Here is a 27,505-nt window from a genome sequence, read left to right on the forward strand (position 1 = left end):
CCCCTCTTTTCCTGTGGCCTGCCAGGTTGCGTGCTCGGATAAGGGTCTGGTATGGATTTTTGGGGGGAACCTTGCCCCAAAATGTAAAAAAAAAATGGAGTGGGGTGATCTGAAGGGTCTGGTATGGATTTTGAGGGGGGCCCCTACACCATTTTTTTTTCTTGGCGCAGGGTTCCCCTTAATATCAATACCAGACCTAAAGGGCCTGGTATTGGACCGGGGGAGGGAACCGATGCCGTTTTTTTTCAATTACTTTTATCTGTATTGCAGGGACCCGACAATTCATTATAGCCACAAAATTTACTTTTTTTCTTTTAGAAATGTAATTTTGCATAGGGGCTGTTCTAAACACTGGAAAATTGCTCCACTTTACAGGCATACTATAGACACCCTCCAGGTACGAAATTTAAAGGAATATTTCACTTTTATTGTTTCACTTTAACCACTTAAGGACCGCCTAACGCCGATATACATCGGCAGAATTTTTTTCGCTGTGAAAATGACAATGGTCCCAAAAATGTGTCAATAGTGTCCGATGTGTCCTCCATAATGTCACAGTCACGAAAATAAATCGCTGATCGCTGCCATTAATAGTAAAAAAAATATATTAATAAAAATGCCATAAAACTATCCCCTATTTTGTAAACGCTATAACTTTTGCGCAAACCAATCAATAAACGCTTATTTACCAAAAATATGTAGAAGAATACGTATCGGCCTAAACTGAGGAAAGCATTTTTCTTTTTTTATATATTTTTTTGGGGGATATTTATTATAGCAAAAAGTAAAAAATATTGCATTTTTTTCAAAATTGTCGCTCTATTTTTGTTTATAGCGCAAAAAATAAAAACCGCAGAGGTAATCAAATACCACCAAAAGAAAGCTCTATTTGTGGGAAAAAAAGGACACCAATTTTGTTTGGGAACCACGTTGCACGACCGCGCAATTGTCAGTTAAAGCGACTCGAATCGCAAAAACTGATCCTTTACCTGCATAATGGTCCGGGTCTTATGTAGTTAAGCATTATTAAAATCACTGCTCCCAAAGAAACAGGCGTTTTTAAAACTTTTTCTTTGCATTGATACATGTCCCCTGGGGCAGGACCCGGGTCCCCAAACACTTTTTATGACAATAACTTGCATATTAACCTTTAAAATTAGCACTTTTGATTTCTCCCATAGACTTTTAAAGGGTGTTCCGCGGCTTTCGAACTTGCATCGAACACCCCAAATTGTTCGATATTCGGCGAACATCGGGCTCATCTTTATTAGTATTTTTTTTTAAATTAATGTATTTTTGGTAGTGTGTTTTTTTATAAATAATGGAGTGGGGTTTTTGTACTAAATGATTCTGATCCCTTGTTGGAATGTCGGATGATGATGGACTTTGCGATACTGGATCAATGAGCCAGGAGCATCACTTTTGGGCTCGGTGTACTTGCATTTGGTCACAATGTTGGGAATATGTAGATACTCTTTAGGGTGTGATCTTTATTTTTTTGGACTGTCATACAATGTTATTGATAAACAGAGATGTCATGGTTATAGATAAGGTGTGCGTCTATTAGCTGTAAATTTACTGTAGCGTAGTACTATTACGTCAACCGGAATTTTGCTGGCCAGATGAGATGATGATTCAGATGGCTAGGATTCATAACCTGTAGCGGTTCTTCTTGAAATCCAATGAAAATTATTGAAAAGAATTAAGCAAACACTTTGGGGAGCCTAGAACCCCTGGTAATAGTCATGACAGTTACCGTATCTGTAAATCAGTAAACCTCGTAGCTTTTATGCCTAAGGCTTGCTACAGGCATAAGACGGTTCTCTCCAGGCTTTTAAATAATCTTATGTCGCAATGATTATTCTGTAAATGTGAACACTTTTTAAAAAAACATATATTTCAACAGTATTTCTGTGACAATGCCAGATAACAAGGAATTGATGCTTTCAGGTGCAGACGGTAAACATGCATATTGTATAAAATCTTTTGATTATCCAGAAAACGTTGATCTGGTAAGCAAGGATTTAGGTCCTGCACTACAGATTGTTTTTTCCTAAGAACAATAATATATTTAGCTGCAAATTGTATGTTTCTTCAGACCACTATTTCAGGCGTATAGGCAACTTGAGGAAAAACCCATAAGGCTAATTCATCTATCCAGCATCTCCAACCACTGAAAAATTGGATCCTTTATCTATGGATAATCCAAGAATATGGTATTGCGTGGTGTAAAATCACTGTAATAAATTGTGTAGAGTGGTAAGCTAAAAGAAACTATATGCAATGATTTACCATTGGTATGTTTATTTAACACCTTTTAATATTTGAAATATATGTAAATGCTGATCTTTTACCAGACCTCACCCTGCACATCTCTTAATTTATTAGAACTTGGATATATTTCTTATGTTGTCATTTGGGGATACGGTAAAATTAATGTTTGTGGTGAGCTTGCGCAGCTGCTTCATTAATCTTGTCTGTGCTGTTCTTCTGTTTATGTGGGAATAGAATAGTAGAAATAGCAGCCTGCCACTCATCACACACATCGGCTGCCAGATCTCAGAGTGGTCAGGTATACATGTGGGGCCAGTGCCGAGGACAAGCTGTCATCTCACCGCATCTCACCCACTTCACCTGCACAGATGACGTGTTCGCCTGTTTCTCCACCCCAGCCATAATGTGGAGGCTGCTTTCAGTAGGTGAGGAAGATCAGAGGAGCATTAATGTGTTCTGTTGTATTACATGTCCATAGCATGCACATTGTACAGCTGTAGCCTAAGATTGGAATGAAATAAATGCAAAGTACAGGAACCCACAGCATCCAGCCAGATATCACATTGTGAAAGGTATATTCTGATAGGGTATGGGTTATACTGGCTTGCATTTTTTTGGGTGCAAATGAAATGTACAGTATGTTTTTTATGAACCTTGATTATGCAATCTGAAAAGTGAGAGAGGAATTTTGACTTGCCTGTAATATTCCTATCTTGGAGTACAGTACAGCAAATTATTCATAAACCCTGGGTTATTGTCTTGTGCCTTTTACGTGATTGGACACTGGCAAAGCTTTAGAGGTCACACTTCCTCCCCTATAACCCTACCAAACTCCATGTATCTTCAGTTTTGTAACAAGTAATGCAGAGTATCCAAGGAATGGATGGAAGGGTAGCTTGTTTCCTGTACTGTACTCCTTGATATGGAGTTTACAGTTAAGTCAAAACCCCTCTTATCTTAAACTTGTCTTGGGGTCTAGGAATACTTAGCCTGTGCCTTGTACGATGTTACTAAACAATGAATGAGGTGGGCAATGAGTATTCATAGACCCTGGGTTGTAGGCTAGTACCTTTTAAGGTGATTGGACACTGACAAAGCCTCCCCTATAACCTTACCTTATTCCCTGAATCCTCAGATTGGCAGCAAATAATGCAGAGCATTTAAAGCATGGAAGGGAGGAGAGACTGTGTCCTGTCCTCTAAGATATGATGTTTACACTTAAATCAAAATTCCTTTTACCTTAATTTTTCCGGCACAGGCTAAGTATTCCTAGAACCTAAGACATTACTAAGCAATACATGAGGTGGGCACTAGGCAAAGAGAACCGTGGCAACAGGCCAACAGGCCCAGCTTTAGAGTGCTGCTGCTTTAGAGTGAGTGCAGACGATTGGACATCCACCTGGTGGAACCTTGAAAAAGTATGAACAGAGGACCAGGTGGCAGCCTTACATTGTTGGGCTACAGGGGCCTGCTGCTAAAATGCTTAGGAAACTCCTACCAATCTGATGAATTGCACGCATAAAAGCACAGGAGGAGATATGTCCTTGAGAGTATAAGCGCTAGCAAGCAATTTCTTATCCATCTCACCATGGTGGATGAAAGTAGAAATGTTTGAGATCAAGACCAAATGGAAATCTGTCTGGTCAAAGTTGTAGTTCTGAGGTAAACTCCAATTTCTCTGACTACATCCAGGCAATAAAGATTAATCTCTTTTAGAAGCTTTAGAGCAGGACATAAGAATGGTAGGATGTCATTATTGAGGTTGAAGACAACCTTGTCTTTGAAGTTTGAGGGATGGCTCCTTTCAAAAAACGCTCCCAATTTAGACACACGTTTGACAGATGTGATAGTAACCAAAAAGGCGACTTTGTAGGACACGTCGTCTAAGGGAATTCCTGATGGATTGTAAGCGTGTTTTTTTGCAGGGAAGAGAGAACCAAGTTGAGATCCCAAGGAAGCACAGGATGCTGCAATAAGTGTTTTAATGTTCAATATGTATTGAAGAAAAGTGCAAAGCCAGAGGTCTTTGAAAAGAATGGAAGAAACCATTTTTTTTCCAGAGTGTTTAAGGCCAAGTTCTAGTCAAGACCTGATTGTAGGAAGGCCAGAATGTGAGGAACAGGATAATCTCTGAGACTGAAATGTGTTTACACCAGTCAAAAAAATGATTTTTTTGTATAATAGTAGATTTGCTGGTGGTATAGTGTATGACTAGTGGTGTTATGTAATACTTGGTCATCCATTTGAGACTATGCTTTGAGTGGTTGGTTTTAGCCCCACATTTGAAAAGTTTACACAGTAATGAATACAATTCAAATATTGAACTGGTCTTTAACAGTAACAGTCAGAAGCATATAAGATGACTTGTCTTACTTTTCCATGACGCTGGACTGTAGGTAGAGTCCAGGCTTCTCCCTTCTCGTGGGAATATCCCCAAAAGGGTCTTCAGGGACTGAGTTTGATGGGATGGCCTATGGCCCTGGACATGTGAAGTGCCCTGTGGCTGACTACACGAGTTGCACTAAGTGCCAAGGTGAGTGCCCGTGCAGAATCCAGTGCCTGAAGCAACATTACAGGCCATCCCCATAGCATGGGGTCCAAGTATGGATCCCTAAGTTTACTTAGGTTGCTCAGATCCTGATGTACTGCTTCAATTTGTGGCATTAGAGCACAGTTAGGAGTTGATTGAAGAAGCTAAAAATAAAATAAATAAAATTATTAAAAAAAAATTGTTAAGCTAACAATGATTTTGTTCTGTGAATGAGAAGAGGTCCATCAACTTAGGGCCCTAGTACAAAACTAAGGATTCATGGAGTAGGGTAGAATTCCAGGGTGTTAGCCTGGTGACATGTCCTTGAAAGCTTTGCTAGTGTCCAGTTTCCTAAAGGTATGAGCCTATAGCTTACAGTCTATGAGTACTTTGTCTGTGTCCTGTACTGTTCAGTTAAGATAAAACATTTCCAAGTGTAATACATATGTTTTGTGTATTTACCAATTATTTTTTTATTATTGTGCCTGCTTAAAGCAAAACTATAATGGTGCTGTCTATTCTATTCCAGTGTAGATTTTTAAACAGCACTATGGGTTAGATAAAGAAACCTCACATTAGACATCGCCTGCATGAAAGGTTTTTTTTTTGTGCAGTTTTAATTTTTGAGCCATCTTACAAAAATGGATTCATTATGATGAGTCTTTCAGTTCTGTATTGAAAACTGTAGCTTGAGTTATTGAGGTCTATATACAGGTATTTTGCAACAGGTTGTTTTCCTTTTAATATGTTTTAATGCACAAAAATACCACACGTTCTTTAAATAAATATGCTGAGCTTGGTGTTTGGATGCAAAGCACCAAGCAATATATGTTCTTTCTACATGATTAAATAAACTCTTTTTGTCTCTGACAATGACTCCTGTAAAATGTAGCCATGTTTTTTGTAACATTTACATCCTGGTAATAGTACAGGTGAAACGCGAAAAATTTGAATATCGTGCAAAAGTTCATTTATTTCACTAATGCAACTTAAAAGGTGAAGGTTCAAGCTGTGATTTGTCATAATTGTGATGATTATGGCTTAGCGCTCATGAAAACCCCACAATCTCAGAAAATGTCAATATTACATGCAATCAATAAAACAAGGATTGTACATAGAACAATATCGGACCTTTGAAAAGTATAAGCATGCATATGTACTCAGTACTTGGTTTGGGCCCCTTTGCAGCAATTACTGCCTTAATGCAGCGTGGCATGGAAGCTATCAGCCTGTGGTACTGCTGAGGTGGTTCTCTATGGGGTTTAGGTAAGCGAGTTTGCTGGCCAATCAAGCACAGTAATCACACAGTCATTGAACCAGGTTTGGGTGCTTTTGGCAGTGTGGGCAGGTGCCAAGTCCTGCCGGAAACAATAGTCAGCATCCCCATAGAGCTTGTCTGCGGAAGGAAGCATGAAGTGCTCCAAAATCTCCTGGTAGACGGCTGCGTTGACCCTGGACTTAATGAAGCACAGTGGACCAACACCAGCAGATGGCATGGCTCCCCAAATCAACAGACTGTGGAAACTTCACACTGGACTTCAAGCATCTTGCAGTGTGTGCCTCTTCATTCTTCCTCCATACTCTGGGTCCTTGGTTTCCAAATGAGATGCAAAATTTGCTCTCATCAGAAAAGAGGACTTTGGACCACTGAGCAACAGACCAGGTCTGTTTTTCTTTAGCCCAGGTAAGACGCTTCTGACGTTGTTTGTTGTTCAGGAGTGGCTTGACAAGAGGAATATGACATTTGAAGCCCATATCCATAATCCATCTGTGTGGTGGCTCTTGATGCACTGACTCCAGCCTTAGTCCACTCCTTGTGAAAGTCCCCAACACTTTTGAATGGCATTTTCCTGACGATTCTCTCCAGGCTGCGGTCATGCCTGCTGCTTGTGCACCTTTTTCTTCCACATTTTTCCCTACCACATAACTTTCTATTAATGTGCTTTGATACAGCACTTTGGGAACATCCAACTTATTTTGCAATTACCTTTTTGAGGCTTTCCCTCCTTATGGAGGGTGTCAATGATGGTTTTCTGTACAACTGTCAGGTCAGCAGTCTTTCCCATGATTGTGATTCCTATTGAACCAGACTGAGAGACCATTTAAAAGCTCAGCAACCCTTTGCAGGTATTATGGCTTAATTGGCTGATTAGAATGGGACACTCTAATTGCACCTTTTCACAATATTCAAATTTTCTAAGATTGTGGATTTGGGGTTTACATGAGCTGTAAGCCATAATCCTCACAATTATGACAAATCACGGCTTGAACTATCTTGCTTTCTCATATATTAGTTTCACCTTTTAAGTTGCATTAGGGAAATAAATGAACTTTTGCATGGTATTACATTTTTTATTGTATATTAATGCTATATGGCATACAAGTCGTATTGTGGCTACCTCATTTGGCAATTTTTTTTTAATATTTTTTTTATATGGCGCCAATTTTTGTGCACTGTTTTTACACATAACATTGACATCAGTCCTTATCGCTCTAATGGAGCTCTTAATCTGTTGTTCCTATCATGCTCATACAAACTAGGGCCAATATGACAGGAAGCCAGCTAACTACGTGTAAACTATGTAAGGACGCCTGAAAACATTGTTAAAACATGAGAGCAAACAAACGCCATGCTAATGGTGTTCCAAGTGAGATTCTAACCAAAAACACACAGCGGCAACACAGCTATGCCTCCTGATACACACTTCAAGTCTAAATAGTAAATAGCATAAAGATTTTGGTTTAAACTCAGAATTTTTGTAAGTTGTTTATTTTCTGTATTTGTTCCCTTGTGAAGAGCCAGATGATCACCTGACTGTAGCAGAGTCATTAAAAAAAGAATTTGACAATCCCGAGACGGCTGACTTAAAGTTTTTAGTGGATGAAAAATATATTCACGTGCACAAGGTTCTCCTTCAGATTAGGTAAGAAGTCACTGGTGGCGATGAGTAAACCGCTGTATAAATCTACTTGTACAGACTGTTCAATCTGAAAGTTTGCTTCAAACCCAAACAGCTTGTATTTTATTTTGTATGAATAATTCACCGGATTTGCCTGTACATGTTCAGATTTCTTAATTTAAGATTGCAATTTCATCATATCTTGCTGTAATGAGTGAGGCACAATCATTGGCAGTTCATTTAAAAAAAAAAAAAAAATTGTAACCTTATTTCTAGGTGTGAACATTTTCGCTCCTTTTTACATGAAGGTGATGAAGACGTAATTGAAATTCATCAGTTTTCCTACCCGGTATATCGTGCTTTTTTGGAATATTTGTATACAGATAATATCAGCATTTCTCCTGAGGATGCCATTGGTTAGTACAGTATATACATGTAACTGTTATACCATGCTTGCAGTTCAAGCCAAAACAAAACATTAATTGCGCTGACCAAGACCAGATTTCACAGTTCTAGTAGTGAGGTCCTTTGACTGTGACAATTCTCTGTGATTTCCTCACCCCCTGTAACATTTCACGTTTCCTGCCTTTTTCTGTCCAAGTGACAATGCTGACCAGAACAAATGACTTTCCCTAGCGAGGACACAGACCGCAAAAAAAATCTGACGGAGGTTCTAACCCACACACTATCTAAAACAGACTGCTGATACATTTTTAAGGACTATTGCATATAGAACATTTTTTGTAGTTGCTGGCAAGTTAACTCACGTCCAGTAGGTTTACTTGTCTTTTTCTGGCCTGGGGATTCCATCCCGACCAGAATCTTTAGGGAAATTGCCAAAAAAAGAGAAAAAATATTGACAGAATTTATCTATACCCTACTCTATCCAAAACTAAAGTTTTGGCTTCAAATAAAGCTTGGGATACAGAGGCCTTTTTTGATCTTTTGTACTCCAGAACAATGCACACCTAGCCCTTGTTCACATTGAAGTGACTTGTCATGCGATTTGACCAGTCACACCCTATTGGTGGCAATGGCACTGTTTAAAAAGGTGCGCTGCTGACTTTGCAGTGCCGCACTGATTTAAAAAAGTCGTTCCTGCACTACATTTGGCGATTTTGGGCACAACTTGCATTGACATCTGTGCATGAAGCCGTGCAGATGTCTTCCAAGTCGCACCCAAAGTCGTACTGACATGCAGATTTGAAATTCAGATTGTGCGGTTTCAGATGAAATTCAAAGCCACAGTCAATGTGAACGAGGGCTAAGTCCGTTTTCGATCTTTATATAGGAAGGTTGTATGTGTACTGTACATGTCTCTGCATTAGTCACTAATACATTTTTTTTGTGTTATTTCTGTGCGCAGGACTTCTGGAACTAGCTACATTATACAGAGAAAATAGACTGAAGCAACTATGCCAGCAGACCATAAAACAAGGTATCTGTGAGGAGAATGCGGTCGTACTGCTGTCAGCTGCCGTTAAGTATGAGGCCCAGGTACAAGGAAATCCTTTTTGTATAAACAAAAAAAGCTTTAGAACAGTATATATCTCTGCCATTTTCTACATCCTTATTATTAAAGGTTCGGATAAAAAAATGAAAAAAAATAACAAACATGTCATACGTGCCTCCACTGTGCAGCTCGTTTTGCAGTGCGGCCCCGAACGCCGTCTTCTGGGGTCCCTCAGAGGGTCTCCCGGCTCCTCCCCACATCAAATAACCCCCCCTGGAAAGCGCTCTCTCTATGGTCCAGCATTTGCAACCATAGACTTTAATGCTGGACTCGCCCCCGGCGCCTGCGTCATTGGATTTGATTGACAGCAGTGGGAACCAATGGCTGCGCTGCTATCAATCTATCCAATGAAGAGCCGAGAAACCCGGGCCGAGATCCAGCGCGTTCTCGACGCAGGACTTTCGAGGGCTCAGGTAAGTAAAACGGGGGGCCGGTAATTATCAGATGTAAAACGGGAAGGTTTACAACCCCTTTAAGCCCTAATGAAAAATTCCATTAAATATCATGGATTATAATGTCTTGGCTCAGACAATCACTTTGAGAATGTTCCCAGTGCACATTACTGACTCTGGACTGCCCCACTCTTTAGTCTGTGTGCAATAAGAAGTTGTGGGAGATAATTGGTCAGCCCTTTAAATTTTGGTCACAATTCTGTACATTCGAAAGCTTTTGGCCTCCTGGTTCTTTAAAGTTGCACCTTAACCACTTAAGGACCGCCTCCTGCACATTTACGTCGGCAGAATGGCACGGCTGGGCACAAGCACGTACAGGTACGTCCTCTTTAAGTGCCCAGTCCAGCGGGCGTGCGCCCGCGATCTGGTCCGAGGCTCCATGACCGTGGGACCCGCGGACCCGATCGTCGCTGGAGTCCCGCGATCGGTCCCCGGAGCTGAAGAACGAGGAGAGCTGTGTGTAAACACAGCTTCCCGGTTCTTCACTGTGGCGCTGTCATCGATCGTGTGTTCCCTTTTATAGGGAAACGCAATTGATGATGTCACACCTCCAGCCACACCCCCCTACAGTTAGGAACAGACATGAGGTCACACACAACCCCTTCAGCGCCCCCTTGTGGTTAACTCCCAAACTGCAATTGTCATTTTCACAGTAAATGCATTTTTTGCTGTGAAAATGACAATGGTACCAAAAAAGTGTCAAAATTGGCCGAAGTGTCCGCCATAATGTCGCAGTCACAAAAAAAACGCTGATCGCTGCCATTAGTAGTAAAAAATAAATAAAAAAAATGCAATAAAACTATCCCCTATTTTGTAAATGCTATAAATTTTGCGCAAACCAACTGATAAACGCTTATTGCGATTTTTTATTTTTATTTTTACCAAAAATAGGTAGAAGAATACATATCGGCCTAAACTGAGGAAAACATTTTTTTTTATATATATATATTTTTGGGGGATATTTATTATAGCAAAAAGTAAAAAATATTGCATTTTTTTCAAAATTTTCGCTCTATTTTTGTTTACAGCGCAAAAAATAAAAACCGCAGAGGTGATCAAATACCACCAAAAGAAATCTCTATTTGTGGGAAAAAAAGGTCGCCAATTTTGTTTGGGAGCCACGTCGCACGACCGCGCAATTGTCAGTTAAGGCGACGCAGTGTCGAATCACAAAAACTTAACTAAATTTAGCTGCCTAAAGGTCCGGGTCTTAAGTGGTTAAAGAGTAACTCCACTGAAAAAAAAAACTGCGTGATCAAAATTTGTGCAAAGATTTTAACAAACGTTGTTGCAGATTCCTACATGCTTATGCTCTAAAGAAAAAGCTGCTTGTTCCACTTTGTGTCTTTGGATACAAACTCTGAATGGGACTGTTTTTTTTTTTTGTTATTAATCGGCTGAATTACTTGCTGGGTCAGCATTCCTTGAGAAGTGATCACCCTTTTGAGAGTATCTCACCGAAAGTGAAATGTTGCAGAGCATGCGTAAAATCGCGACTTGGAATCTTAGTTCGGACTTCTGGGAACATCATTGAGCCAATTGCACAAGCGGGTAATGGCATTTCTAGGGGCATGCCATACACCAGCGGTTTACTGGATGCCTCCAGATTGTCATATTGTATTGAATTTTACAAAAAAATTACAGAGCTACAGATTGAAAAGCAATGGTAATTTTTAATAACATTCAATTAAATATGACTCGTAGCAATTAATATATACAATGTTATTTTTTTATTTGCTATTTTTTTCCCATGAAAGGTGGAGTTACTGTCATTTCTGTCCACAAATCAGGCTTCCTGTTTACCTAATTCGGCAGATGGTAGGGGCTACATGAAAGAGAGGATGTCCATTTAAATTGAGAATTCAGTCCCACCTTCCCAAGATTACCACCACTGCCAAAAGATCCCATGCCTAAAAACCTAGGGAATTGTGCATGCCCATCTACTGTATGTGGAGTCAACTGTTCTAATTTTTGCAGCTACCATCCAGAGCTTCAGGTACAGTCATCTATAGCCAAAACAATGTAAATACAAAAAGTAGTTTCACTCTTTTTTACATTGTTCACATATTCCAGCATTGGAAGGAATGCAGGATAGTCAGAAATTCTATTACTGATTTTGCAATCACATTACAATTTTATTCCTAAACCAATTTTTTTTTGTTTTTCAGGTAACAAAACATTATTTTTATACAATTGCAAATGTTTCATTTGACTGGACAACTCATTTTAACCACTTAACCCCCTGACCATATTGCTGGTCAAAGACCAGAGCACTTTTTCGATTCGGCACTGCGTCGCTTTAACTGACAACTGCGCGGTCGTGCGACGTGGCTCCCAAACAAAATTGGCGTCCTTTTTTTCCCCACAAATAGAGCTTTCTTTTGGTGGTATTTCATCACCTCTGTGGTTTTTTAGTTTTTGCGCTATAAACAAAAATAGAGCGACAATTTTGAAAAAAATTAATATTTTTAACTTTTTGCTATAATAAATATCCCCCAAAAATATTCTCAGTTTAGGCAGATACGTATTCTTCTACATATTTTTTTATAAAAAAAAATCGCAATAAGCGTTTATTGATTGTTTTGCGCAAAAGTTATAGTGTTTACAAAATAGGGGGTATTTTTATGGCATTTTTATTAATTTATTTTTTTTACTAGTAATGGTGGCGATCAGCCATTTTTTTCGGTACTGCGACATTATAGCGGACACTTTTGACAAATTTTTGGGCCCATTGGCATTTTTATAGCGATCAGTGCTATAAAAATGCATTGGATTACTATAAAAATGCCACTAGCAGTGAAGGCGTTAACACCAGGGGGTGGGGAAGGGGTTAAGTATGTTCCCTAGGTGTGTTCTAACTGTAGGGGGGGTGGACTGACATGGGGAAATTACTGATCTTCTGTTCATACATTGTATGAATTGAAGATCAGCATTTCTCTCCCTGACAGGACCGGGAGCTGTGTGTTTACACACACAGCTCCTGGTCCCCGCTCTGTAATGAGCGATCGCGTGTGCCCGGTGGCGATCACGCCCGCTGGGCGCGCGCACGGGAGTCGGGGGCACGCGCCCCTAGTGGCCTGTGCAAGAGCCGACGTATAACTACGGGCTCTCGCGCAGGGGAGCCGACCTGCCGCCGTAAAACGACGGCGGCTGGTCGCCAACTAGTTAAAGGAGAAGTGTGAGCTACATAAAAAAAACAAAAAAAAAACATACTTGTCTTTATGGCTGTAGCATCGGTCTGATGTTGCTGCTGTCCCCCACTGGCTGAGAACGGAGTGATCACATGACCACTGACCATTCGGTTCTTTGTCTGCTCTGAGCAGAGAGCGGTGACTGTTGGGCACTGCCCTGCCCCTCCAGCCCTCATTGGTGTGCTGGGTTTTGGAGGGGATGGGCGCAGCTGGCTCAGGCTCTCATTGGCGCAATGAGAGGCTGAGCCAGCTGCCTGTTAGGCATTTGAGCAGATCAGGGTCCTTCCAGAGCCTAGAGTGGCTCTGTGGTGTCACAGGATTACAGGAGAGCACAAGTGTACTCTTGTGATCCAGAAGAGAGAAAATAAAAGAGAGAAAAAACCTTGGCCATACTTTTTTAAACCAAAACCAGTAATGAATGTAACAGTTTTCTCCACTTCTATCACTAGGCGTTGTCACACACCTTGGGTCTGACTTATGAAAACTGGTGTAGCTTTTTTTTTAAATGTATCCAAGAAAATAAAACTGTATATATTTGGTGTGGTATCTATGGATTAGCCCCCCTTTTTTCCCACTGTTTATTAATCAGTCCCATCCCTCACCATTGATACTGTATAGGAGAACTGTCAAAGGCCAGAGTAGTTTATTAATTTATGTTTTAATCCCTACTTTTGAGGCTAGCTTTACATTCTGTAAAAAGATAAGACTTGACATAAGCTGCATTTGGAGCATTACATCGTTATTTTATTTCACCCTTTGTGATGACATCACTACACCACGACACGTGCACTCTATTTTCACCCTCCTGACATGGTGGTTCTGATTTAATGTGCTTGCAAGCTGTAGAAAAGTGGCTAGTGTCTGCCCAACAGTGGCCATCTTTCTCTAGAAGCCAGTTTGAGGCGCACCACACCTGCTTCTAGGCATAAGTAGGTGGCATTGAGAGGTTGTATACAGTGTCCACAAGGGTATAACAAAGTATAGATCTAATGCTATAAAGCCATTGCTTCCCATTTTTACAGATCAATCTGTTGTGCTTTTAAAGAACATTTTTACATTTTGACAGAACTACCATTACTCTTTAATGCCTATGGCCTTAATCTCTAACCACATACAAACTGATTTTTTTTTTACAGAACGCATAAAAAAAAAAAAGGATCCAATGTTTTTATGTTTGATGGGGAAATTATTCAGGATGCCTGGATATTGCCAAAAAGCTGCAGTCATGTGAAAAAGTACTGATTATGAGTATGCAGGTGGACCTTGTATTATAACTAGGATCAGGTGGTCTCCTTGCTATTGATGAGTGTGGCATCCCCCTGCCAAGATCAAAGGACGTTTGAGTCTGTCAGGGATTTCAAAGGATTTACAAATAATTGGGTAAATAAAAAATTCCAGTGTTATGAAAAAGTGGCATAGATTTCAAACTACTGCAAATTTATCCAAGACTGGCCAAACCAAGAACTGACTGTGATGCTAAAAAGGGCTTAAAGTACCCTAAAATGCAATTACAGGATCTGCAGGTAAGCCCCCGTTCACACCGGTATGGCTTTGAAATCACGCTACTTCAGTGCAATTTCAAAGCCGCAAATCAGTGTGATTTGCACTGCCAATTTCATTGCGGCTTGCAGCTTCATACAACAGACGTCTATGCAAGTTGAAGTGAAATCGGCAAAAAGTAGCACAGGAACCTTGAGTCACAGCTATTTGAACGGTTCAATTCCCAACAATCGGGTGCGATTTTTGATGTGATTCGGAACTGTCAAATCGCATAACAAATCGCACTGGTATGAACAAGTGCTAACTCTTACAAAAACTGGAGTCAAACCGCTACAATCAGAACGAGATTGCCATGAAAAGCCTTTGCTGTCCAGGAAGAACATTAAAGCAAGTCTATAGTTTGCAATTGAACGTGAATGCAAAGACCAGGCCTTCTGGAGCAATGTACTGTTGGTTCATGAATCATAGGTAGAGTTATCTGGCTACAGTAACATTAGTCCTATTTGGAGCCTACTCGGTACAGAATTTAAGGAGAAGAACATCATGCCAACTGTGAAGCATGGTCATGAAAATGTTATAATTTGGGACGGCTTGCAGTTATTGATGTGTGCAAAATTTTATAGTTTACTCAAAAAGCGTGCTTGATGAGAATATGAGGCCATCTGTCCAAAAATTTAAGTTTGAACCAGAAATGAATCTTTCAACATGAAAATAATCTGAAGCTCATTTGCATATCCACCAAGGAAAAATGTATCTTATGGGCTGGCCTAGTCAAGTTGTGTGATTCATATCCCAGTTGTGGAACGATTTAATATAGACTGATCATGCAAGGCAATCCACTAAGACATTTTGTAGATTAGTGGCCAAAAAAAAGTCAGGGTTAATATCTGAGACTGGTGGACAAAGATGCAAAAAGCCTGCAAGTCACTTCTTGTAAAGAGTGCAATACCAGTGTCTGAGTAAAAGGGTGTACTTACTTTTTCAACAACGTTTACATCTATTGATACTTTTCTTTATTAAATGATTGCACAGACAAATTTTTCATGTGTCTTTATTCAAGTATATCATTATTTGTAGATGCTCTTTCACTGAAGATACAGTGTTTGCCTGTTCAAATATGTTGAAAATTTCAACAAATTCCATGAGGGTTACTTACTTTTTCACATGGCTGTACCTCTCATCCAGAAAGCTCTAGGCTTGATTTTAAATGTCTGTTTGCATTGTGTGGCTATTAATAATTAATTTTTTTCTCAAAAGTGGTATAAAAACACAGGAACCTATCTATAAAGACATTGTTCATGTTATTTACATAAAATTACTTAAAATGATTATTAAATCCAAATTAATAGTGACATGTATTTGGTATACTGTAGTAGTAGTAGAATGATTTATAACATTGTTACTTATGTTTTGGCATTGTATCTAAAGCTAGTATTTAATTTCAGGATCTGGAAGAGTTTTGCTTCAGATTTTGCATAAATCACATGACTATGGTTACCCAGACGGACGCCTTTTGTAGCATGGAAAATGACCTCCTGAAGAATTTTATTAGCAAGGCGAGCAAAGCTGGAGCCTTTAAAAACTGACAGAAATTTTGTATGAGAATGTTGCTGCTTTTTCTATACCTATTTTAGAACTGAAGCCAAATGATATAAAAAGCACTTGTGTATTACTGTTTGGTCAGATAATAAATGAATGAACAGTGGTTTAATAAGAACTGGAATTAAGAAGGGCAGATCTGCAGATTGTAACAACCTATAACATTGTATGTTTGTTTTAGTTAAGGTTTCAGAATGAAAGCTAGAACCTTATTGGTTGTTTTTACAGCCTTACCCCCAAATAATAAAGCTTTGTGATTAAGGAGCCTTCTATTTTAAAGTCCCTCCTTTCTGGGATAAATGTCACTACCTGACCACCCCTTACTCCCACCCTCCTCTATATAAATACCCTTTGATTAAAAAGACAATTGTGTAAATACTTTGACTTACCTGAAGTCCATGTGACACTGCCATCCCAAGTCTTCATGTTTACTTTCTGGATGGGTCCTTCTTTGGGTGTTGTACATCACTACCTGTGTGAAGCGGACACTTCCTATTCGATTGCCAGCGGCAGGGTCCTCTCACCTTTCAAGAAATAAGAGGGTTGATGTCACAGGGGGATAGCAGGGGACAAGTACTCTGTGGGTGCCATTGATGCCACCTCCCTACACACATCCTGGAACCAGTGGCAGGGAGGGACCAGGACCATTGACTATAGCTGCCATCACCAGGTAAGGGGAAAAGAGTAAAAAAAAAACACCTGTCAAGATGAGTTAGAGGGGGGTTAAATGGAAGGGTGAGCAAAAAAGTTTTTGCCAGGATTGGGGCGTTAATTACTTGAGTCCCGTGGTCTTTTTTTCCCCACAAATCCCCTCAAGTTCTAGAGTTTTTTTTTCTGTTATATTGATGATGTCTTTGTTCTACCCATGCCTTTTTAGTGTTAGGTTAAACTACAAACGTATTGCACATGTTTTTGGACAGATAGGGCATTAATTTAATAACCGGTTTGGATACATTTTTTTTTTCTCAGTTTTTTTATTGGGAATAAAAAGTAAAAAAAAAAAAATTGAAAATAGTTTTTCATACTTACTGCAATTTACCTTTCATGGCGAGCTCCGTGGCAGCACACCTGGGTAGGTACCACTCAACCCTTACACCTAAAGAATGATAACTATAAAGTTAAGCACCCTCAGCCTAGTGCTACATATTCCTCAGACTGGGTGGGAAGCTGTGCTGCCATGAAGCTTGTCAGGAAAGGAAAATTGCAGTAAATCTGAAGAACAATTTTCCGTTTTCTCTGACTGCTCCATGTGAGCACACCTGGAAAATAACTAGCCACAACAGGGAGGGATGAATGCCAGAAAATGTAATCATATCTGGAGGCCAAAAAATTACTTTGCTTCTGAACTCAGCCATGGGTAAAGCTGCCAGTTCTACACAATGCGTCACAAACTAATGATCGGCCACATGGCTGCAGTACAAATTGTTTCCATCGAGACTTTGCACGCGGCTGCCCATGATGTTGAGATACTTTAGGTGGAATGAGCCATCACACTTTCCAGGACTGCTAACCCTTTAGACTTGTAAGCCAGAGAAATTGTTTTAACAAAAAAAGGTTGCTATAATCTTGCTGGAGGCCTTGATACTTTTCATTTGACCCTGTTGGGGATTTACAAACAAGTCCTTTGAGGAGCCAATGCTTACAGTTACTTCACTGTAAGTGAACACCAACAATTTTGTTAATCAGATTGTATGTGTTGTTCAGCACTCATAGCCCTATTACGCTGTCTGATCACTCCAGATCTTTTAATTTCTGCCTCTCAAAACCCAGGCCCCTAAGTGGAGCCTGTCGGTTGCCGAGTGATGAATGGGACTCTGAGACAGCAGCTTCAGTACCAATGGTATTGGCAAAGGATCCCTCACGGACAGCTGAAAAAGAGGATACCATGGCTGCCTCTGCCAATCAGGAATCGCTGCCAAAATCTCTACGCTCTCTCTCTGTCTCTCTCGCTCAGGAGTCTCTTGAGGAAGCGTAAAATTAGAAGAACCAGAGGCAATGTGTACGCTGTCTGAAAGAGCCTTTTTAAAACCAATGAGTCTGGATTGCTTGAGGGACACGGAACCTTGAATAGAACCTAGGAAAAATTGCATTGAGAGGATAACTGAAGAGTTCTACCTCCGGTAGGAATGTCCAGGCTATCAGGTGATGAAAAATGACAGCAACCACTTGTTGTCCAGCTGTGCATGAGAAAGACATTTTGCTAGAAGATTGGACGTCCCCAGAATATACACTGCTGAAACATGGAGGAGATTGTCGCAGGGCCTATTCAAGATTGGGGTAACTTCCTTTAGCTGCATCTGGCAAACGTGTCTCTGCGTGTGACGTTGTTCATTTTCAGCAACACTGAGTGACCTTGAATCAGATGATGAAAGGCATTATAGGGCTTGCCAAGCCACTAGCAACTCCAGTACGTTGGGGGCTATTTTCGAAAATCGAAGGTGCCACAGGCCCTAAGCATAACTGGCAGGCAGCTCCCCAACCTGTGCTGCTGACATCTGTCAAAATCATCATTCAGGCCGGGTTCACACTAGTCCGACAAACGCTCCGACATTGGGAGCTCATGTCGCATGACGTGTGAAAATCAATGTTTCCCTATGGGAGCCGTCTTAACTAGTCCGACACAAGTTGGTCCGACTTTGAAAATGCTCCCTGTACTACTTTGGTCCGACTGTGATCCTACTTCAGCCCATTGAATATCATTGAAGTCGGACCAAAGTAGGAGCCTTGTCCTTACCATCCGACTTTTGACATCCGACATGTGATTACAGTAGCAGTAAAATGAATTTATCTCACTCTGGGATTGTTTTGATTGGTCAAAGAACAAGTCAGACTATCACAAAGTCAGATCAAAGTAGGACTGATGTCGCTGAGCAAAGTAGGATGAAAGTCGTACTGCTGTCGTGTAGTATAGTGTGAACCCAGCCTCAGGAAAACTGTAGCAGGGTGTGGCAATGTCTGAGATGTTCCTTGTTCATCCACTAGTAGAGACTCTGGTGAATATAGTAATCAAGTTTATTTGTCCTATGTTCTCCCAGTGCCACTGCCCGAGAAAGCTGTACTGGTAGGGATGAACATTCCATTCTGCCCACTTGACCATCAGAATTAAGGCCGTCATTGAGCCTAGAACTTGTTGAATCCAGAGCAAGGGTTATTTTCCCCAGGATATTGGCAGAAGGAAGAGCCACCATATTGCTTTGAGTATCCAAACTTACCTCCAGATAGGTTACAGTTCATGTGGGTCTAAGTTTGCTTTTTTTCAACTTGATGACCCAACCAAACTTTTGCATGGTTGAGATCACTAGATCCCAATGATTAAAGAGCACTTCCCTGTCTTGGTGTAGCAACACAATGTCATCTAGATCGTGGTAAACTCTGAAAGCCCTTTTGTGAAAACCTTGGATGAAGTTGTGAGGTTCCATGGAAGGCAAAGGAATTGAAAGTGAAGTTGAGTGACCACAAAGCGAAGACATTTCTGGAAATTTTACCAGATGGCAACGTGAAAGTACACGTCTTTTTAGATCGATAGACCAAAGCCAATCCCCTAGCTAAACTATTTTGTGGATTGTCTGGAGTGATTCCATTCCATCCTTCATGAACTTGTTCAGGAATTTTAAACCTATAACTGTAATCCAGCCTCCTGTCTTTTTTGCACCATAAAAAGTGGTGAGTAAACCCTGAAAAACGTTCTTGAAGCGGCACTGCCACAATCGGCACCTGCTGGAACAAGAACTTCATGAAGGTCAACATGATCTCCCTTTTTTGGGAATAGGATGGTGGGACTGTGTTACAAAAGTGAGGTTTTGGCCTCTTCTGAAAAACCTTGGCATGGCCAAATTTGAAGGCATTTAATAGCCAGTGATCCTTTGTCAGTGATGGCGAACCTTGGCACACCAGATGTTTTGGAACTACATTTCCCATGATGCTCATGCACTCTGCAGTGTAGTTGAGCATCATGGGAAATGTAGTTCCAAAACATCTGGAGTGCCAAGGTTCGCCATCACTGCTTTATGTTGTCCACCCTCACGTCTTGTAACTTTCATAGTGTTGCTACTATTTGGCAAGCGAGCAAGATTTTTGGACTTCTTGCCCAGAGGAAGAGGTGGATCTCTTATGCCTTGTACACACGACCGTTTTCCATGACGAGAGAAATGCCTTTTTTAAATTGGTCGTGAAAAACGGTCTTGTGTAGGCTCCAAAGCATTTTTCGCAACGAAGATTTAGAATCTGCTCTATTTTTTCTTGTCGTTTTTTACGTCGTCCTCTTTCTCATGAAAAACGGTAGTGTGAAAAAACGTGCATGCTCAGAAGCAAGTTATGAGAAAGGAAATTTGCATAATCGGCCCAAAGGGTTGTGCCATTCGGATGGAAATTCACCTTATAGTGCCGTAGTACGTATTGTATGTCACTGCGCTTTGCTCGAGCATTTTTATCATGATCGTGTGTATGCAAGGTAGGCTTAAGAGGAATCACGTGGAGAAAAACTTTGTTTTTTTCCATGACATAAATAACGGTCGTGTGTACGTCGCATTAGCCTTTTGAAAGTTCTGGCCACCACTCCATGACTTGTGGAACTCCTGGCCACGCCTGTAGAACCTTGCCTAATGGCTGTGCCCCTATTTGAGGTTCTCCTGAACTGGAAATTCTGTTTTAGTAGCTGCCTGTCTTAAGATATGAACCCAGAACTGCCACTCACCAGTAGCTTTTGCCGTGGCTGTGTCCAGTTTGTTTCCAAAGAGGTATTGGTCTTCAAATGGTATTTTTCACCATCCCTGCATCAGCCACCAATGGCCTAACTCAAAGAGCCCTCCTTCCTGTGACCAGCATTTAGCATCACCCTGGCAAATGATTTCACAATATTGGTAAATGTATATACTGCTTCAGCCATAAAGCTTGCAGACCGCCTAAGATTACCAAAGGAAACTAGAATCTCGGCTTTACTGAGCCAATTTACCACCACTCCCTCCAACCTCTTGATCCAGACTTCTAGCACTTTTGAGATAGACGCCAAGGCTGTTATACAGTTTAAATGCTCCCCCTGCTGTTTTTTTTTTTTATTATTATTTTTAAGATCTAAATCTTCTTATCTGTCTAGTTCATATTTGAACATGACAACATTGTCCAGGAAAAGGGCCACATACCTAGCCAGCCTCATCAATGCAGCATCCACTACTGGAGGGTCCTTGAAACCTTTCATATCCTAAAAGGGTAGAGTTTTTTGTAAATTTATAGTTTACTATACTTTCAGTGTAAGGGGTAGAATGGACCCAAATATGCTAACATGAAACTGTTAGGGAAAATGCATTTTTCTGTAATTTTTCCCAACACAACATTAATGCAACTTGCGCACTCCAAATATTTACTTCAGACTATAATCAACAAAGTCAAATTATTATGGCATTTTTCTCAGCAACTTCTGTGGATTATAAAACCGCACATGGGACTCAAATGTTGAGCTAGGGGCTGGAGGAGAGTGTGGACTGTTCTTTCCGACCTCATCCTGAACACGCTTGTTTATCTGCTTTTGGTATCCACACTTTAGGTCATTGAGCCAGAATAAGTATGCAGCAAGTGATATCAGAACCCTGATCTGTATACTTGTTCCAAGTGATTTGACTCAGAAAACATTGAAGCCAGATGATCAGTCAACGAACATTTCAGAAGGAAAAATAAGCAATTGCAGGTTACTTATTTCTCAGGTTACATTTAACTCCTACATGCATTGAAAAATCACTGATTTACTTTTTGTTTTGCCCAGTAAAGACATTTGATTTGTGCAGTTTATGGGAGGTTGCACCAATACAATAATTTTATACTTTTTTTTTTTTCTCAGGACAAATGATCATAGCATGTATTCTGTTTCATCACAGTTGATTTTGAATCCAGATACATTTTAATGTATCAAAATCTGTACAGTATTTGTCTTTGCACCCTGAAAAAAATCAGCAATGTTAATTTTATGAACCCAGTATGTCCCAAGTGCACTTTAAATTGTAGGAATGTCAATAATAAGGTAGCCTAACGTACTTCATGATGGCAAACAGGGGTGGGTTAGTTAGAAAATATCTTGATTTTTGAAAATGAAATATGTGTAGGACAAGCTTCATATATTTGGGCCTTGGGCAATGATTGCTTTGTCTGCTCATTTTGTCAGATTCCAAGGCCAGCATACTCTAAATTTGTGTATGTTACTTCCCTTGGCACTGCAGCTATGGGAGTGGGCCCATCATTGACCAGATGCAGATATGATTGATCTACTTTATATTATTGTTAGACACGTCTGACAAAATCTAAGGAGATAGAATATAGAGGTAACTGGAAATTAGATGAAAATACCACTGGTAGTTTTTCGTTTTCATTGAAAATAGAAAAAAGGAATTTATTTTTAAGACCTTTATTAGTAAAACAAGATTTATTTATTCTGTTTTCATTTTTAACATTAATAAAGTTTTGTTATGAAATGCATTTTTCCAGTCCATTGATGACCATAGACACTAGGGGGTTATTAACACAATGGGGGTTATTTACGAAAAGCAAATCCACTTTCCACTGCAAGTGCACTTGGAAGTGCAGTCACTTTAGATCTGAGGAGAAGCTCTGAAATGAGGGAAAGCTCTACTGATTTTATCATCCAATCATTTGCAAGCAAAAATGCTGTTTTTAATTTTCCTTGCATGTCCCCCTCAGATCTACAGCGACTGCACTTCCAAGTGTACTTTCAGTGCACTTTCAATGCACAGTGGATTTGCCTTTCGTAAATAGCCCCCCATGTGCCTTGACCAGTGTTTTTCAGCATTGGATCAACGCGGGTCACTGCCTCGTTTACAGCACAATGTTGTATGCGTTGTACGTTGTATAAAAGTGCATACATGAATGTATGTAAAGGCAGTGCAACTGAAAGTAAAGATTAAAAAAATAATTCTAATTGCTTGTATTGTGACCCTTCCGGGGACCTGTCCACTTACAACAGATTATGTTGAAACAACAAAACGCACTGCAATGTGCATAAACATGTCTGTTAAATGCAAATTTTTTGGATGCGTTACTGTGAGTTTTTATGTTCATTATGGTGTCAAAGGACCCCAAGAAATCAGCACTGAGCGTCCTTGCCTTGCACATGGTGTGATTTGAGCCATAAACACATCCCTGGTATTGAACATAGTTAGGCTTAATGTCCAAGGGATGTTTTAAAACCTCTCTTGAACAATTTAACTTGACAGACAGTAACTGACATTTAAAAATCTCAGTTTTGTCGAGTTTACATGCCGTCTTTAGCTGCGCTTTACGTTTTAGGGGTGTTTTTTTTTTCAGATTGTCATAAAAAAAATTTTTTTTCAAATATAGTTTTTTATTTTATTTTATAGTAACATACATACAATAACAACATTACCACACAATTTAAACTTACACGCAAAGTTCACACATATAAATCTCAGACACAGCTGGACTCATAGACTGGAGTAGATAATCCAACTTAGGAGGCCCTTAACTTAAAGCTCCCAGTCATCAGTTCAATAACCCCCTTAGATATTTTCCGCATTGCAAGAGTCATCAAATGTGCGGGGGGAGTGTTATGGCGCTCTGTCGCGTCTATCGGCCGTCCAATACTCATATCGTCTTAATGAAAGGGGAAGAAAAAAAACATACTCATATATACACACATATACACACGCACACAAAGAGAGACAGACATGGGAAAAAGAAACAGCCAAGGAAAGATGGGGGGGGGGGGTTGACCCAGGGACGCGGGCTCGTCTCAAGTCGTAAAAGCCACAACAGCTGTATCCCCTTGCCAGACTAAGAATCACGTAGAGCCGATCCTTCATCTGAATAGATGAACATATTCCAGAGTCTCCACGCCTCAGTGTGTTTCTCCTGCTTGTTTTGGGCCGTGAGGACCAAGTCTTCCAATTGTTTAATCTCCTCCACCCTGCGCAACCACATTCCCACTGACGGGGGAGTACTCTTCTTCCACCTAAGGGGAATACATGATTTGGCCGCGTTCAATAGATGTCTAATGATCGACTTCTTGTAGCTCCGTGCCGGTATGGAAGTCGCGTGAAGCAGAATGAAGGCGGGGTCGTCGCCAATTACATGGACTGTGAACTTCTGGGTGATCGTTCTAACTGTTGTCCAGAAATGTTGTAAGCGGGAGCATGACCAGAAGATATGGAGAAACGTACCTACCTCTGACTGACATCTCCAACATATGTCCGTGGCCGTGGGGAAGAATCTATGCAATACCTGAGGCGTGTAGTACCATCTGGTCAGGATCTTATAATTAAGTTCCTGAATTTTTGTGCATATTGACGTTTTCAGTGAGAATCGAATCATCGTCTGTTTTTGGGCGTCTGTGAAAGAGCGCTGTAAGTCCATCTCCCACTTCCGCAGGAAGGGCAAGTCAGGTTGCGTAGGGGGTGAGTTAAGTAGAGCATATGTTTTAGAGAGGACCTGGGGTAGTGCCCCCTCCTCCCTGCAATATTCTTCAAACGTTGTAAGTTCTCGCTGATAGTGTGTCGGGTTTGCTATTGAATGTAGAAAATGGTGAAGGCGGATCGCCTTCCAAAACGGGAGCTGGAAGCGTCCCTCGGCGCTCGTCAGGTCATGGACAGAAGGCCACTGAGTGCCCACGAGAAAGTGAGAAGCCTGGTTGCACCCTAACAACGCCAGCGATCTGTATTCCATCGAGTCCAGCCCCGGGGGGAATGCTGGATTCCCCAATATAGGATACAGTGGGGATTCACCCGAAGAAAGGTGAGAGGAGCGTAAAGTCGTCGCCCCTACTCGGAGGGTGGAACCAATAACCGGGTGCGAGGTCAGAATTTGGGGTAGCTGGAGATTGTCATAAATTTATCTCCATTAAAAACGCCTGTAAACGAATTGCGACTAAACGTGAGTTACCACGTTTACAGCCCAACTGCTCATAAATGTCAGTTTACCAGCAGCAGTGTACATGAAGCCTTACAAAGTATGTTATAAAGGTGATGTATAGTGTTTGTTTACATTTTTCCCATCACATCTTTTAGGACAGCCACCTATGAGAGACCTCAGCTCCTCTCTTCTGAGGAAACACCACCCAGCCTAGATTTAAAAGGCATGCTTCCCCGCCTGCTCCTCAGTTTTAGTGTTTCCTCCGGCAGGAGACACTGTCAGGAGCCGTGGCTAAATAAAGCCAGGTAGGCTAAAGCCTGTATGTCCGGGAAGGAGACAGAGGTCTCTGGGGACTAGTGGTGGTGCTATGCCTTGGAGAGAGGTGACCTGGCAGTCACACTGTTTTTTTGTTGCCCCCTCTCCAAAAGTTGTGTGGTGGGACGCTCCCAGGGCCTGCTTTCAGGTTCTCAGTGGAGACCCAGGAGGAGGCGCTGTTCCCCTCCCTCGCATTCTGGTTGCGAGCCACGATGGATCTCACAGCGAGGGCGGGTGACGTTAATTCTGGCGGGGGGTGTGCACCTCTCCTTGATCCGCGGCTTCTGGTTCCTGCCATGGATGCTGAAGGTGGGTCGGGCTTTGGCTGGTGGGGACCCGGAAAGGTCGCACAGGCGGCTGGAGGTCCCAGAGTCAAGACCCATCCTTTTCACTGCAGGAGCGTGTTAGAGGCAGGGGCCATCCTGGCGGCTTCAGCCATTGCTGACATCAGCCATCATAAGGTAAGGAGGACCCGAGGGGCTTGCATCCCTTACCTATCTGTCACCTGCAGCTCCAAAGGTGAGGTTCACTCTTGGTGGGAGGAGGGGAGGTGGCACTTGGGACCTGGGGGCTGGTGGTTCTATGTGCTCTCCCTGGGGGGGTCTGGCTGGCTGGTGGAGTGGGGGGGAAAGGTCCCAGGGCTCAGACTACCTCACAGAAACAGGGTTGCCTGCCAGTTGGGCGGGTGGTAAATCCCACAGCCCCATACTGTGCCTCACCAGCTGTAGCAGAGTACTGTACCCTTTCCTGCCAGTCCCCCTCCTCCGGGGGAAAGGGGGGACCAGAGGTTTCTATGTATAGTTACACAAAGGCACCAGAGCCTTCACTGGGGGGTGGGTGAGTACTGGTGTCCCCTGTCCTCAGTTCCTGGGGAAAGTCAGGACAATGGTGATACTGGCCCCATAGGCGGCATAGCTAGTATATGTAGGGGAAAGCGGAAGCTGCAGCGTGTGAGGAGGCGGAGCTTATTGTGCTCCAAGCAGGCCCACAGGAAGCATCCAGCGGGGTCACTTCCAGGGCATATGATGTCATCAGCGGGGGCTGGAGACGCAGGTTACAGTCTCCATACAACACACACAGGGAGCTTGACTGGTAGCTGAGAGGCTAAAGGCTCTGATTGGTCTGCTGGGGACCTGAGTTCAAATCCCAATGAGGGAAAGCCATTCGTGTCCTATGTACTACACAGCACCTGCACCTCCTGCTGGATGCGTGGCAGCTCCATGGCTTAGAGGGGAGAACTTCTGCTTGGCATCCCTGTGGGTCTGGAGTTCAAAAGGGGAAGACCGCAATGGCTGCAGACCACCAAAGGGGTGGGATTGACTCCTCTGCGACACCTGCACAGGCGAAGGCCCCAACATTCCAGTACTTGCATCAAGTTGTGGGTTCTACATGTGTTTGTGTGAGGTACCTTACATGCTCCAAACCCATGCTGGCACTTGATATACCTGGCACATTGCCTGGGTGGCGTGCACACATGACCAGACGGGTCAGCTCACAGAGTCTGTACTATAGGCACTGCAGTGAAAACTTTGCCTGTGTAGGACCAGCAAACCATCTCATCCATAATCTTCAGGCAAGGGTCTTCAGGTTCTTCTTCTCGACCCACAAACAATGAAGAAAAAGAGCTCACATTGAAGTTGTTGCACATAAACTGGCCTTAAAACTGGGGTCATGAGTTTGAATTCTAATTAAGCTAGCACCCTGCATGTTTCACTAGGCTTTTGAGGTTTCTGGCCAGATGGTGCCTGATGGCCACATCACCTGTATGCACCCGATATAGGAAACCTAACAGGGGATTTCTGGTGACCAGGGCCCGATATTAGGGGTGGTCCGCTAAATGGCATCACAGAGGGTTAAAGGCCTTCATGTGACCAGATACACAGGATCTAGAACACTTGTTAAGAAGTGGGAGAAGGCTTAAATGAATGAATGGCCTGGGTGGTGAATCCAGTAGGCCTCCTCATTACAAAATTTCTCTGGAGAGGGTGGTTTCAGGAGGACAAGAAAAACACTCTTGCTCCACAATCAAGGACAGAGCAGTGGGAAAGGGCGTTCCTTAGGTCTGAGGGAAGCCGGGGAAGACTAGGGTCCAGCTTCCCGAAAGGCATTCATTACCCTCTGCTCCCACCAGACGCAGTTTTTTTTTCACAGATCCAGACTTGCCGGCCTAGTCTTGGGAGACGGAGGGGTATTGTTGGATTCCATGCTCATAAGAATGAACGCTCTCTTCTGAAAGGGACCTGTAATCGTAGGAAGATTAACTACTCTGGCATTTATACTGGTGTTGTGCATCTCAAAATATTGTCTGACAATTGCAGACACACATTGATGCACGGTCAATAAGAGGGCGGGCAGCCCCCTAA

General features: G+C 41.8%; 1 protein-coding gene across 3 annotated transcripts in view; it reads left to right on the plus strand.

Annotated features, from left to right (window-relative positions):
- RCBTB2 (RCC1 and BTB domain containing protein 2) overlaps positions 1–16,323 on the plus strand; it is a 90,166-nt gene extending 73,843 nt beyond the window's left edge. Inside the window, exons 8-12 of one of the 3 annotated variants that reach the window (XM_040341230.1) lie at positions 2,509–2,699; positions 7,602–7,728; positions 7,981–8,120; positions 9,071–9,142; positions 15,806–16,323. In XM_040341230.1, the coding sequence (XP_040197164.1) occupies positions 2,509–2,699; positions 7,602–7,728; positions 7,981–8,120; positions 9,071–9,142; positions 15,806–15,879 (604 nt within the window). In that variant the 3' untranslated portion in view covers positions 15,880–16,323. Of the gene's footprint in view, positions 1–2,508; positions 2,700–7,601; positions 7,729–7,980; positions 8,121–9,070; positions 9,202–13,996; positions 15,398–15,805 lie in introns of those variants that run through there. The other 2 variants (XM_040341229.1, XM_040341231.1) reach the window with 2 other exon arrangements.
- Positions 16,324–27,505: the final 11,182 nt, after the last annotated feature.

The sequence above is a fragment of the Rana temporaria genome, chromosome 2 (genome assembly GCF_905171775.1).
Source record: "Rana temporaria chromosome 2, aRanTem1.1, whole genome shotgun sequence".
Lineage (NCBI taxonomy): Eukaryota > Metazoa > Chordata > Amphibia > Anura > Ranidae > Rana > Rana temporaria.